The 14,917-nt window shown below is 40.7% G+C and overlaps 2 protein-coding genes and 1 long non-coding RNA gene across 9 annotated transcripts in view; 2 read left to right on the top strand and 1 right to left on the bottom strand.

Annotated features, from left to right (window-relative positions):
- CLCN3 (chloride voltage-gated channel 3) overlaps positions 1 to 6,781 on the top strand; it is a 61,723-nt gene extending 54,942 nt beyond the window's left edge. For 3 of the 5 annotated variants that reach the window (XM_066996755.1, XM_048076232.2, XM_066996754.1), the window contains 2 exons: positions 1,926 to 2,001; positions 3,717 to 6,781. In XM_066996755.1, coding sequence (XP_066852856.1) covers positions 1,926 to 2,001; positions 3,717 to 3,875 — 235 coding nt within the window. In that variant the 3' untranslated portion in view covers positions 3,876 to 6,781. The remainder of the gene's footprint in view (positions 1 to 1,925; positions 2,002 to 3,716) is intronic. The other 2 variants (XM_048076233.2, XM_066996756.1) reach the window with 1 other exon arrangement.
- Positions 6,782 to 7,022: 241 nt separating this feature from the next.
- HPF1 (histone PARylation factor 1) lies at positions 7,023 to 14,003 on the bottom strand. Of its 3 annotated transcripts, none has more exons than XM_066996766.1 (8): positions 13,831 to 14,003; positions 12,766 to 12,925; positions 11,977 to 12,163; positions 11,366 to 11,464; positions 10,438 to 10,588; positions 9,626 to 9,713; positions 8,877 to 9,049; positions 7,023 to 8,509 (listed from the first exon to the last, which is right to left on the bottom strand). In XM_066996766.1, the coding sequence occupies exons 1-8, from the start codon at positions 13,909 to 13,911 to the stop codon at positions 8,378 to 8,380; spliced, it is 1,071 nt and encodes a 356-aa protein (XP_066852867.1). In that variant the 5' UTR covers positions 13,912 to 14,003; the 3' UTR covers positions 7,023 to 8,377. The 3 variants fall into 3 exon arrangements, with proteins under 3 accessions (XP_066852867.1, XP_066852866.1, XP_047932163.1); XM_066996765.1 differs by having other exon boundaries at positions 13,834 to 13,977; XM_048076206.2 differs by lacking the exon at positions 13,831 to 14,003 and adding an exon at positions 13,518 to 13,544.
- LOC136790824 (uncharacterized) lies at positions 9,672 to 11,083 on the top strand. The gene is made up of 3 exons (XR_010831526.1): positions 9,672 to 9,747; positions 10,065 to 10,372; positions 10,833 to 11,083. It is a non-coding gene; the product is annotated as an uncharacterized lncRNA (long non-coding RNA).
- Positions 14,004 to 14,917: the final 914 nt, after the last annotated feature.

Here is a 14,917-nt window from a genome sequence, read left to right on the forward strand (position 1 = left end):
TATTTCCTGCTTGGGTGTGTTCTGTCAATATGAAGTACATCAGCTGTTGAGCTTACCTGGGTTCATAAGAAGCAATGTAGAGAAAGGTCTGTTCAATACCTCCTCTTCTAGAGTTTGGTAATGACAATTACCACCAAGCTATTAGGTTTGGAATACTAAAAACTAAGTAAGTGCTACTAGTTCTGAAACTTCAGTCTGCAACCTTTACTTCTGCACTTTGAAATACTTCAAGAAAGTAATTACAAGATTTGGATGTTTGTAAATATGCCTGTAGGGAGTTGTCATGTGATTACCACTAAATAAATTGGCCCTTGGCATGGAGACAGAGAAATGTTCGTTAAAATTGTCTCTTATCTGATATATTTCTTTTTTTTATTACAAGATCTTTTTCTGAGTACTGTTCTACTTCAACATTCTGCTTTCCTGTATCACTTGTGTTAACCACTTGACACACAGCATTGCAGCTTCTGCCATAATATCTTGCTTTCTCTCTAGCATGTCTTTTAAGTCACCTGAGAAGTGAAACGCTGTCTGTTAATCCACATTATTTAGGATCTCTGTTCATGGGACAAAATCAAGAAACCTGAAATATGGGTGGGATTTATTTTGTTTTGCTGTTGACTGCTGCTCTAAGTGTCAAACATTTAACTACTGCACTGATTTCTAAGGTTTTTTTTTTTTATTCAGGTGTATTTTAAAACAAATGTATTTTAAACGTGCTTTTTTTCTTAAAAAATAAGAAATCAAATATATCAAATGTCAAATAGCTGTTTTCAGAAGTATAAGTAGCTCTTTAAAAACCTTCCTATGCCAGAGAAATGGCATTGTGATCTGACACTTAGAAGTTAGTGCAGACATGCTATTATTCCTGTTTTGTGCAGGGAAATTTGAGTTGATGAAACTTCACTGATACATATTACGATATTTTTTTCCATAGCTTCTGTTGTGGTTGAGTGCTCAAACATTGACATTGATTTCAAAATTGACTCTAAAGAAAGATGAGTCTTGTAAAGCTATGTCAAACTGTACTGTGAGTTCTTAATCACTTTATGATAAAGTATCGATGAGTATGGATGACTTTAAAAATTTGCTGTCTCGTGACACTTATATTTGTTGTCCTCGTTCAGTTTACAAATTTGTGGTCTTCCATGAGTGTGTCATCCATTACAACAAGGTCAGCAAAGTACTGTGAGTGATACATAGTCACGTGGACATGGAGGACTATTAAATTTTGGCAAATTTCATGCAAGTTGAATAGACATGAAGACACACATCAACTTACTGGTTCTGATCCAATTACAAATAAGAACTGTGCAGAAATTGCTGAGGACAGATACAGATTTATATAAAGACGAAGCTGATTCTTCCTAGCTGTGACTAGAACATCCATTCCAGGGAGTGGATTGATTTTTACCATGGTGAATAAGAAATTTGTCTGTTCCTGGGGACGCCATATAACGCTGCTCTGTAGTGCAGCTTCAAACCTCGATTGCTTTGACTTGACAGTTATTACTTCGGTTATTTAGTGTGGCTTGTTAAAATATAAATAATTTTCTGTAGTTGTGAGGAGAAAATAACAAACAAAGGAAATAAAGTAGATTTTAGTTTCAGTGCCACTGAAATCTGAAGAAAGGTGAATTTGAGGAGAAGGGATGAAGTGTACTTCCCTGACCTGTACCTGATATGAGAAACATTGCACTGGGGTTGCTGAAGATTGAGCATTTTAGAAGACAGAACAAAAAAAAAAAAAAGTCTGGGAAAGGGTGCTGACTTTCAAATCATTTTTCATTTAACTATCTCATTAGCTTTCTTGCAACCCATTTTCTTTTTTAGTTTTTCTCTACTCTAGACCTTTTTCATTATGACTAGAACTTTTTTTTATTTGATTTCACACACAGTTATTAGCATAACATGATCTGTTTCAGGATTGTCTTGGGGATCATCACAAAGAAGAACATATTAGAGCATCTCGAGCAACTAAAGCAGCACGTCGAACCCTTGGTGATTAGATATATCAGATCTCATAATTAGACACATTAGAAGTCAGGAAGCATGAAACTTGTGAACTGTTCAGTACTTTTATGACATCGGCTGAACAATGAAATCCTCCTTTACTAAAAGTGTGTATTAAAGAAACCATAACAGAAAACAATATGCAAAATCCTTTTGTAGAAATCAGGCTGTTAACTGTGGACGTACTGTTAGTCACAACATTAAAGGAAGGTAAAAAATAGACTTTGATATTCTGTTCTTCAGATCATATAGATCCATCTAGTTGATCTTTTGATTTCCCTCGGTGGGAAAGCATACAGCTAGGAATACCTTTTTTCCTCATAATGTGAAATAAAAAAAATATATATGCTAATTTCTGATTCTGACAGCTTTAAATAGCTGTTAAATAGCGAAGTATCACATCTTTTGAGAAGCAAAGCCAAGCGTGTTTTTAATGTATTGCAGCATTAGATCTTCCCTGTAATCCCTATTTTTCAACGTGATTTTTAGAAGTACTCTTATTCTCAACTAAAGTCTTGCGATTTTATATGAAGTCCTGTGATTCTGCTGCTGTTACCTACAGCAACTAATGTACTCCTTTTTATAAAGTCCAGTGAAATCAAGCCACTAAATGGCATGCTAATACATTTACTATTTACTTCAGAATCTAGAAACTGTTTTAACCGCAATGTTGTGATCTAACCTTAGTTATGAGATAGACTTCTCTTAATTTGGACATGGGTTGCTCTGCAATAGCTGCATTTCTACTAAACCTACCCACCAAGTTTAGCTGCTTATGCGCAAAACATGCTAATTATGTTCTCATTTTATGCTAATATTTCACAAGTATTTCATGCGTCCTTTAATAAGAAAAAAAAAAAGTACTAACCAGAATAACAAGGGCAGCGGCTCATTCATTCTGCTCTTTGCTTCTCCTGTGATATTACCCTTTTGGACAGTCTCATCCTTTTTGATATTTCACAAAATTATAATTTAAAAAGCAATTAAGACCCTGTCATAAGAGCACAGTATCTAAATTTGAAAATGAAAACTTACTTATTTTCTATTTATTTTCTAAATTTATTTTCTAAAGCTGTAAACTCCAAAACCTAGTTAATCACTGATTATTTTGCAAAAGTTTTGTGGCGAATACAGTGTGCTCCTATGAACATATATTCAGTCTGAGCCAGTGCATCAGACTACAAAGATTCTTATGATTTTAAAAAAAGGAGGGAAGGGGAGTTCAATTTGCTATTAGGATTTTTGGGCCATCAAGTGATACATCACTTCTGATGGCTAGGCTGGCACATACATCCCTTTTGAAATGGGATCAGTATCACTTCTTTTTCATACCTCTTTTTTCTTTGTCCCCCCCCTTTTTTTTTTTTACTTTTTTGTTGGCATATGCTAATCAAAAATTCATTTTTTGTGGAAACAAAGTTAAATAAAAATCGTCATGGTCTCTACTTGTATTACTTGTATTTCATTAAAATGGCCTGCAGCTGTCAGAGACCATCCAATGTGGTGTCTCAGCATTGCTGTGTTTTAACAAACTGGTGGTTACTCAGTATTTTGATTAATAAAATGTTTTTGTCTAAATAAGAAAATCAGGCTGTTTACTTTTGCTCTATCCCTGTCAACAAAAAGGACTTGGCTACAGATGTTGTTCTGGTTTCTTATTTTCCTGCTTGGATTAACATCGGTCTTCCATTTGTCCTTTTCAGGCGCCTCCTTGGTATTATAACAAAAAAAGATATCCTCCGTCATATGGCCCAGACGGCAAACCAAGACCCCGCCTCAATAATGTTCAACTGAAACCCATAGCTGAGGAGAGAGAGGAAACTGAAGAGGAGGTTCATTTGTTGAATAGCACAACACTTTAGTCTTGGGAGATACTTCTAAAATCAGAAACGAGAGCTGGGTTTTTGCGTAACAGTGCTGCTGGAAATCAGGAGTTGGTCTGGGGGAAGCTGTGGAGAGGAGGAAGGCTGATGGGAGCGTGGGAAGGGAGAGCTGCTGTCCTGCACTGGATGCGTCCCGAGGCGTCAGGTCTGCCATGATAGTGCAGTGGGAGAGCCGTTCGAGGTGGTGCAATTCTCCAGCCCCAGCCTGGTACTTCAGCATTGAAGAGATGTGTTCTTAGTCCCTGTTTCTGGAGGGATCATTCCGAATTGAGCCATCTTATGGAGATTGAAAGGTCTTGCCCTTTTTACCACTGAAAACTGTTGTGTTAACTCATGAAATGTATAATTATTACACGTCACCTTTCTACATTCCAGAAGAGCTTTATTTCTCTCTCTCCTGAGCCGTAACAAAGCCTCTTTAAAATTGGTGTGCCCTTTTGAAGCAGTTGTTTCTCATATTGAGATGTACTGTGAGTTACTGAGGTTGGATCACAAGAAGGGAGGTTTTTCTTGTGCCATTAAACGTGTAAGTTTGTACATCATGAAATGCTTGGGGCAGTACAGATCCACTGCGACAAAAACAGATGGAACAGGTAATACCTTGCAAGAACCATGCGAGACATCTTTCAGCCCACGCGCTGTCATATGAGAAAAATGAAACGTGAAACTAGAGTTTCAGAGAAAAATACTGTTTTTGCTGCAGAAAATATCAATAATGTGACCTGGTCTTATGCAATTTTTGTATTATTGAAAACACTAGGATATATACCAATGTTGTGCAGTATAAGGAAAAGTACTGCTATCTACTAGTTAAGAGCTGGAACAATTCTGTATACGTGTATCTGGTAAAAATTGCATGCTACAACACTGGAGATATTTTTTTCCCCCCTTGTAAAATTTGAGACTGCTCATTTTTATTTTTTCTTCTCCACAAAAGATGTTCCACTGCTGACATGGTAGGAAGAAATGTAACTCATAACTTGCACTAAATGTATATTCTTTTTCTTGAAGTTTTACCATTCTTTATTTATATTTTTATGAATTAAAAAATCTATTAAATACAAATCAGTTAATATCTCACATGACTAATTACCTTTTTAATGTGATTTTATAGAATAATTCACAATCCTCTCTGAGTAATGGAGGATTAGCAAATGTTTACAACTAGATGAAAGGTTTAAACAAAATGGTTTCTTTATGATCCAACATGCATATAAGATCATTTTCAAATGTAACTTTCACTGCCGTTACTTTTTGAGCAGATAACTGGAACAGTAATACTAGAAATATTATTAAAAGGAATAAAACTTCAGGGTTTTAAAAAATAATAAAAAGCAACTATAAGTATTAGATTGCTTTTGACTTCTTTTTCCAAGTATTTAGAGCTATAAATGATATGTAGCCACTGAAGATGAGTGGCAGGCCAGAATCAAATCCAGTACTTGAACGTTTGGCAGGACTTCAAAGTTGAGCAGCACCACACAGGGCGGCAGCAGGTGAACTGACCGATTCCTAACATCCGAACTTCTTTCTTTCAGTCACCAATTAATTTGTTTCAGTTATTTTTTCAAACTGTCACAAACACGTGCGGACACAAAGGCAGTGTGCCATAAGTGAAGCAGGGAGGAAAAACCCTAAGAAATACGGCTTGCAGAACTTACAGAATCATGTTTCACAATATGTGGCTAGATAAAATTTCCTTATTAACAGTTATGCCCAGAGGACTCCAGAGGTTTAGACGGTTAATGTCTAAAATCTTGGGCATCTCTAAAGCGTTTGTCATAGTTACCTCAAACGTCTTTTCTCAGCAAAGTACTCGGCATGACTTTGTCTTAAAGAATGGTAACATCCTGAAACAACACCCTGGTACTGCTGGCAAGCTCCAAAATAATGTCAGTGCTTTAAGTGCTCTGCTGGATTTTAGCCTATTTTCAGAGTATGAAACTGCCATCTATCTCATCTCCTGCAGTAACTGGAACCAGTAGAAAGTGTAACGTGCCAGTGGGCTCAGTGTGATCAGCCCCTGTACGAACAGCAGCTGTGGAGCTGAAATGGAGTCCGGCTGTGTTGAGGCTGTTGCGTTGCAGCAACAGGCTGTATTCTTCCAAGCAAAGCCAATGCCAGGGGTTCAGCGTTTGTTCTGGTACGTTGGGTGAACCTGCACAAACTTTATGAAGAGCAGAGTTTGGCTCCCATACAGAAGGCAGCTCTGGAAGTTGTCAGTGATGGTGATCTGTTATCTATTTTTTTTTCAATAGTGGACGAATATAAATGCACTACATATAGAAAAAATTGCTTTAAATCAGTTTGGAACCTCTGCCATTTCTGATGTTTTCCTCATCCTAAAACACTGCTGTGTATGTACTGTATTAATTTGCACCTGATTCTACAGACTGTACTGTCTGAATTAAAATACAGTTCACACCCCTGCTGTGTTTTATAATTTCAGTATGGATCCCAAGTGCTGCATATAAATTGTGCATCTGTTTACTGTTCTCAGCTGCTAAGCTTTCCCTATTGATATTTAAAATGTCCCTGGTAAACATGCATTAGAAATTCTGATACTGAAGTATGTGTGCCTCTGCTGTTCAACAAAATTTTTCTAATGTAAAACTTCCAGCGCCTTACTCAAGTTCCTAATTTGAAAAAAAAAATGTGGATGGGGAGGGTGAAAGTGTCAGCATTATTATTATTTTTAAACCAATCAGTTGCTGGTTCATGAAGAATGCATACTTTGTTAATCTGTGATGTTGCCTAGAGCTGTATTTAATATTGATCTTAATGTTTTTATTTATAATAGTGTGGTAGAGCTGCATATCATTACAGTAAAAATTCTGATTACTGTGATGATTTAAACAAACATTAAAAACTTCTATATGACCGTTTATTACTTTGACTGTCATGTTTTCTCAGTATTTGTGTTGATTTTTGCATTTAATTTCCCTGAAACAAAATTAACAGCTAGGAATTTTTAATATAAAATTAGTACAAGCTAAAACTTTTTGAAACAGACTTTTTCAGATTTGCCTCAGTTATATAATTGTAGAGTAGCTGGCTTCCCAATTTGAAAATGGTTGGTCCTTCTGTTGTATAAAAGACAGAATTATGTAGTTGCTGCAGAGTGCATTTTTAGTCCCTTTTTTTTTTTTTTTCCAAGTAGGGTTAAGTTAGACATCTCTTGCTGACATATTCGTGACGTACCCACACTTCAATATTTCTTCGGTTGGTGTTACAGTTATTAAGCTCTAATTGAGAAGAACAGTTAAAAATGGAAGATCTGTAAGTCCTCACTGTTTTCAGACTTGATACTTAAATATGTGAAAGGTGAATACTTGTGTGATTTACAGGGTGTTAATAAGAAAATCTGCTTGGAACCTGAAAAGATGAGGGAGAGGGGAAGAGATTGAATTTTTAGAAATGTGCTTTTTGTGTATAAAAGTGAATTGAGTGCCCATGAAAAAGTTCATGTATGTGTGTGCTTATGTTTGTTGGAATAAACACAACATTTGTATGCTGATTGAAAGGGAGGGGTGATGGTGTCATCAAATTGTGTACAAAAGTAGATGTAACGCATGACTGAACTGAAAATAGCTTTCTGATTTAAAATTTGAGATAGGCTTTTGCCGTTTGCTGAACTAAAATGAATTATATAGTAATTTATGCAGGAAGGGAGCTTTGGAAGTAGTCATTTGCCGGAAGAAGGGACAATGTTGAAATTTGAGTATATGGTGCTAGGGGGCAATGCGCTTTGTCAGAAGTACTGTCAGCACCAGTAACGATAAACAAACCACTGTGAACGGTCACTCCACTATGGCTGGGCTTGCTGGTTGGCTAAGAGAAAGTGTTAGTTTCCATTGGTTTCTGGACTGTTATCGTAAGCAATAGCCTGAGACTAAAGCCGTGCAATAAAGGGGAAGAAGAGCACCTGTCCAATGATGATAATTAACTTGCATCTTCTGCAAAGGTCACTTTGTATTAAGAAGTCCAGATTAGTGAAAATAGTGGAAAATTGCATCAAAGCTGTGAGGTAGGAAAGGCAGTGTTCTTTTTCTCTTGTAATACTATGTGCTGCTTTTTTTAAATCCCATTTCTTGCTAAGTCAGCCGCACCCAGAAGTGTCACAGTCGGTGCTCTGTCGTTACTGCCAAGTGGCAGCCTGCTCTGGCCCAACTTGGTGCAGGCGCTGGGCGGCATCCGAGCCGCCCGGAGCGACAACGACGAGGACAACGACGCAGGGCGTCCCGAAGGCAGCAGCGGGCTCGCACCGCGCGGCTCGGCCCTTATGGGGCGAGGTCCCCGCCCCCACAGCGACCCTACGCGCGCGGCCCCCCCACCCCACCCCCCTCCCCCGGCGCCACAGCGGCGTCAGGTGAGAGGCGCCCGCGGCCGGCCCGGCGCACGCGCAGTGTGAGCGAAGCGCTGGGTGTGCAAGCAAGCTTTACTCGGCCCGACAGAGCGCCCCGCCCCGCCCCGCCCGCCCGTCACGGCGCCAGCTGGTCCAGGCGCTCGTCTCGCCGCTGCGCCAGGTGCGCCTCGATGATCCGTGCGAAGAGGCCCCTCCGCAGCAGGCCGTAGGCCAGCGGCAGCAGCTGCGCCACCGTCTTGTGGAAGTACTGCGCGACAAGGAGACAACGGCCTTCGTCAGCGCCGCGCCGCGGGCACCCGCACCGCCAGCGCCCGCCCCGCGCCTGCCGCCCCCCGAGGGACTGGCACTGGGCACGCCCCTCACTACCGCACACAGCGGCCCCCCGCCTCTGCCGCAGGGGAGGCAGCTTTAGGCGTGCTGCGCCTGGGGCTGGGCACCCGGGCACAATGCGGGCATCTACGCTGGCCCCCGCAGCACCAGGAGCCTGGCTCCTGTCAGAACAGGAACGCGGCTCTCCAGGGCTACAGCCAGGCAGACTGGCCAGGACAGCAAACAGTGCTGCTGTAACTGCATATAAGCCTAACGTTGTGACGTGCGGTTGCTGTAATACTTACATGCGACCCGTAGCAGAACAGGTCCATACCCAGCTCGTATCCCATCCCGTAGTCGCACTCGTCATTAGCAAACTGAACAAAGGTGAGCATTTCTTGGATGGGGGCAAATGCTTTCAGTCTCTCATCGTCAGTAGGAGCATCAACAATGGCCTTACATATTTTTTTAAGATTAGCTGCGAAAATAAAAGCAGAAATACTTCAATGTTTAAATTGAGAAATATATTGCATGGAAGTAGCTTCTGCCAAAAGTATACCTGCAGGTCACATTTTGGTACAAGCTGCGGGATAAAAAGCTCCCCCCTTTTCCTCTGCAGCTCATTCTTACCCCATGCCCATCCATCTCAGTTCCCCAAAGAGATGGGCATTCACGTGTTGAACCTTCATCAAGGAACTGATTCTGCTTACTACAACACCAGAAGAGAAGGGGGAACAAGAAATAAACCCACAAATCCCTGAATGTACATCAGTTCTTTGAATCTACTTCCTGCGTGGCTGTGCAGTAGTATAAACTACTACTATAGGAATTATTATTTTGTATTTAGTATGTTTCTTTGATTCTCATCTGGTTTACTTATATAAACCAAACTTAGTTGCTCAAGTGTGACAGTTAAAACATCTGCCCTTTACTCCCAGCTGCTCGTATTCTTTAGGTAGAAAACACGAATGCAATTTGCTTTTGCAAAACAGGTATGTGACTGGAGACTGTCTACTTAAACAGAGCAGAAGAATATAGTGAACAATATCTTTACCATTTGTTTCGGGCAGTTCTCTGTATCCAACATCATTTTTGTCTACAGGAACAACCAGGCCAGCTCCGTGAAATGTTTTGGTCACCACCTAAACAAAGAGCCAGGAAATCAAACGTAGTACCGTAAGTCAATACCGTGACATAAAACCACTCACATCACTAAACAACATCAGCACCTGGCTGCTGGTGGCCAACCCAAACACAGTGTCTAGGCTCAAGGACGCCAACTTAAAGTATACTGTAATTATTTTTAAGCACTGAAGTTTCAAATAACCAGAAACTCCAGCGAAGTTCTGAAATCTAGGACTGCTTGTAGTCACTTGTATATTTTGTGCATTTTACTATATTTGCTCTGTCCCTGCTGCCATAATTACTTCTAATAGGTATGGAAAAAATAATCTATTAACACAAATCATCCTTCATGTTACTCTTTCTCATAGATCCAACCCAACCATTCGCATGGACCTTCACTACGAGGCAGTCTTCTCCATGCTCCCCATTTGTTTCAGACTATTTCTGCCTTTTTTTTTTCTTTATTTTAATGCCTTACTTGGCAAGCTATGTTTTAGAAGAGTAAAGTGTTTTGATTTAATCCCATTATTTGGAACACACTTGTACTGATCTTCCCTCTCCTGAAGTTTTATAGAAAGAGATCTGGATATTCCTAAATGAGGCTTCTTTACTGAATAGAAGGATTCCAAAACAAAAGAAAAAAGGAGGAAAAAAGAAGAAAAAAAAAGAAAAACAGGTAAGTAAATGAAAAAAACAGTTTAACAGAACTTAGTTCTCTCCAGCGGATCAGGAAAGTCATACTTTCTTATCTCTCTGTTTCATCTTCATGGTTTTTTGTTCCAGAGAATAACCCAATTCTTTTGCTGTTCTTGTTAGTTTTTCATCTATCTCTTTCAAAACAGCACTTTTCTTTTTATCAGTCACTTCCTTAAGTTTTTTTGACAAAAATAATCTGTAAACAGAAGAAACATGTCTTAAAAGAGCTAAACAGAAAAAAAACAAATGAATAGCCTTCTAATCACTAAACCTCCAAATCTTATAATGAAGATTAGCAGTCAAGGGTTTATTTATACACAGACTTAGGAATGCAAGCCTCTCAACAACAAGCACCACAAAAAGCAAAGTTTGGCACAGAGAGAGTACTCTGGCCTTTTCTATCTGTGTTTGCATGACAATACGGTTTGCGCTATCTGCAGGTGCTGAAGATTCTCACGAACTCAGTCGCTGTTCATCCGTCTATCTGAAGAATTTAGTTTACTGCTTCAGTGACTTACACGCTCTTTGTCATCCAAGTCATGCACATAAATACATATTGATGAGTTTCATCGTGGGACTTTCAAAACAAATGTCATTGTTTAACTCTGCACTTCACACGGGTTGTTTGCAGAATCTTTTCTTCCGTCTGCTTTCACTTACTGACATGCATCTGTCCTTAGAGAGCTTTCCATTTTTAACTGACAGGCCATGAAACAGGAGTATTCACACTTCTGTTGTTTACGTTCATGATGCAGGACCACATAAAGCTTCATGAATCGTACAGAATTATATACTCATATAAATGCTAACCTGCCCCAGCTCAGAAATGGGGCTTCTTGTAGTTACTCTTTATATATAATGTATTTTTACATATGCATGAAAGATGTAGCTGCGTTATCTCCTCTCACATCTCCTGATTAACAGTTTCTTTTCTATACTACTTTTTACAAATAGAAGTAAATATGAACCTTACTTGACTGCAGCAAATACATTGTCACCAACTGGAGTAATCAGACAGTTCTTCTTAGCTTCATTTGCACCAACCCACACCGGAAGCTCATCTGGCACATCCCTATTTTTGAAAAAGTACATACAAATATTCAAGCTGTGTCCATTTCTCCTATTTCAAAGTGAAATTAATTTGCCTCCTCACTATGCTGACATCTCCTTCAGAGACCTTACAAAAGCAACATTAGGTCTAAAACTGTAGAGCCTTAAAGTATGCTTTTGAAAGGAGCTCCTATCAATAATCACACAGAGAACGCAGACTCACCTTATTTCATAATGCTTGACTTTTTCTTTGAAGTCTTATGGCTAGAGATTAAACTAACCAGAAGGTGCTCTGGAGGGATGATGGGGCGAGTTTAATAAACATTTAAATCTAACCTTCAACTCCAATATCTCTGGTCTTATTTTATTAAAGATACCAACCCATGTGTTAATATTCTGTTAAAGAAGAGACATTTATTTGACGTTTATTTTAATTTATACATTTCATTCTCAAATCCTGTGTCATGGAAAACATGGAGGAGAAAAAGTAACAGGCAACTGTATCATAACAAGAGCATATATTAAATTAAATACCTGAAATATCCCATGTGATACTGTGTTTTGCTATCCCCAACAAGTATAGTCTGGAATTCTGGGGGATCATAGAAGAATCTCCAATGAAGATTGAAGTTCACATCTGTTAATTTCGCTTTTTTGTGTTTTCCAGCAAGAATGTCATATGGTCCAACCAGTGTAAGTCCAACACTTGACACAAGTGCATCTGAAAAGCAGAGCACGAACTGTTTTAATTTCTGGCTGGTGCACAGCTAAATCAAGACACTCCTGTGTCACTCACGTATCAAAAATATCCATAAATCCAAACAGTCACACATACTGTTTATCAGACAAGGAAAGTTGAGACGTTCTTTTGTTTAATTAGCTTTCATTCAAGAGTTAGGATATTAAGAGTTAGGTTATTATACTTTTCATTGGAAAATAAAGTGGCATTCCTAGAGCACCTTGAGACCTCATATTCTGTTATATAATAAATTTTAGGGAGTTGAAGTCTGAGTTGATACGAGGAAACTTTAATTCAATATTTAATATTTTAAATGTACCTACAAGAAAGGCAGATTTAGATAACATTTAATCCTTGACGTGCCACGGTTTAATTATATTTCAGGAAGCTTGAAGTAGACTGACATCTTTGTGATTATCTCCAGTATTCTTGTTTATACTCAAGTAAATATCTTGACAGCTGAGCTGCAAACTGAAGCAGCATGAGAACGCATCTGACAGCCTCCAGTTTGCCTACCTTCCGGCTGTTTTTTTTGAGAGTGAAAGTTAGGAAAGGCAAAAAATAAATAAAATCCAAAAACCTACCACTTGGTTTCTCAGGATCTAGTTCTTCACAGAACTTCCAAAATTGGTAGAAGTCTTCAGGTAGCCTAAGCTGGTAGCACGTTTCTGCTTCTTGACGAAGAGCATCAGGTATATCTGCCTGATTTGACCTTCTCTTCTTGGCATCCCCATTTTTTTCACACTGCAGATAGGGAAAGAAAAGTTAACCTCATTGCTTCCTGTCAGTTCCACTGAAGAACTTTACAAAGCCTCTGTATTAATGGAAAAACAACGACCAAGACCATAAAGTCGTGCTTGTTATTTAAAACAGCGTATATACAGATTAGAACATCTACTTTGCAGAGAGTCCCTTAGGAGTGTTATAACAAGTGTTACAACTTGTTTTCCCCAACAAGTTCTTAATATGTACAAAATAGCAAAGCACTACTTTGATATCAGTGGGTCAGTGTGCCCCTAAAGAAGCACCTTTATGAGCTCATCAAGTAAAGGACTAAGCAATCTTAATCTAAGTTTGGCATTATGTTAAAATGGCAGTTTCTAACCACGCAGCAGCCTGCATCTAAGGAACTCCTGTTATACAAGCACTTAGAAGAACGGACACAATTTTGTCATGCTTGATTGAAGGACATAAATCCTCCAAGTGTTTACTACTTGTGCCACTCTGCTATTCCCAGTCTGAGCTGGTGCAGTTTACAGCCTAACATTTTAGATGCAGCCAAAAGTTTAAGTTGCTGTAAAAAAAAAAAATAATGAAAAAAAGATGTAAGGCGAACCAAAACGGGCATGGAAATGCTCCATCCATGCACACACACCGCTACAGCTGTAAGCCTAGGTGGGCTTTTCCCCTGCGATGCTCTAAAAATTGGTAGGTAACTAAACGCTAACGAACAAGTTATGCATAAAAAGGCCAGGTTTATTCCTCTGCTCGGGACGGCACGCCAGGGCTCCCCGCCCGCCCCGACGCGGGCCTAGGGGCTCCGAGCGGCGGCCCGCAGCGCCCCCCCCTCAGCCCGGGGGCCGCCCGCCAACCGCCACCCAACGGCCGCCAACCGCCGCCAAGGGCCGCGCCGCGCGCCCGCTAACCGCCACCTGCTCGCCCCCCGCCGCCGCCGCCGCCGCCGCCGCCGCCGCCGCCGCGCGCGGCCGCCGCTTGCCGCCCCCTGTCATGCTCCCGCCGGCCGCATCGCCGCGCAGCGCGCCCCGCCCCTTCCGAGGTCGCGCGCCGCGGCCCCGCGCCTGCGCACGCCCCGCCCGCCGGGGAGGGGGAGCCCGCCGTTAAACGGCCGGGAGGGGGCTCAGGGGGGGGCTTTGAGGTGGCTCGCGCGGGTGGGCGGTGGTGGGCTGCTGAAGGGCTTTGCGCGGAGAGGCAGGGCTGGGAGACCTGCGGCACGCCTCACGAGTCCTGTGAGGAGCGGCTGAGGGAGCTGGGGTTGTTCAGTCTGGGGAAGAGGAGGCTCTCCTGAACCTCATTGCTCTCTGCAACTACCTGAAAGGAAGGTGTGGGGAGCTGGGGGTCGGCCTCTTCTCACAGGTAACTAGTGACAGGACTAAAGGCCTCAAGTTGCGCCAGGGGAGGTTTAGGTTGGAAATGAGGAGACATTTTTTCTCAGAAAGAGCAGTCAGGCATTGGGACGGGTTGTCCAGGGAGGTGGTGGAGTCACCATCACTTTTTTTTTTTTGTTTGTTTTAAGTCTTGCAGTCCCTTAAGAACAACTGTTGGCTACAGTATTTGCAGTGACCCAGGTTATTAGCTTCTATCTAGGAATATGCTGCAGTGTAATTTGGCCATATATAACATTGACAGCTTAGCATTGGTTTTAGTGATGCAACTGACACAAAAGCCTGATAATTTTAAGTCTGGCTACAACATTCGCTATAAAAAGTTGCAAAGTATGTTACAGGAAACTTGATCCTGACTGAGGATGTTTCCTATCTGTAAAAAATAGGTAGGTACTTCACAGAAAACATGGGTTGATACCACAGAGGTACAGGGCAGTCAGGGACAAAGTCTCCTCCTTCAGCTGGGGAAACTGATGTTTAAATCAACATATGTACTGAATTATTTTCAAAAATCCTGCAAACACACGGAAGGAATATTAAATTCCAAATTTGAACTTCATCTAAGGGATGGATTACGTTTCATAACCTGAGGTTAAGCAGAATCAAGATGCAA

The sequence above is a fragment of the Anser cygnoides genome, chromosome 4 (assembly GCF_040182565.1).
Source record: "Anser cygnoides isolate HZ-2024a breed goose chromosome 4, Taihu_goose_T2T_genome, whole genome shotgun sequence".
Lineage (NCBI taxonomy): Eukaryota > Metazoa > Chordata > Aves > Anseriformes > Anatidae > Anser > Anser cygnoides.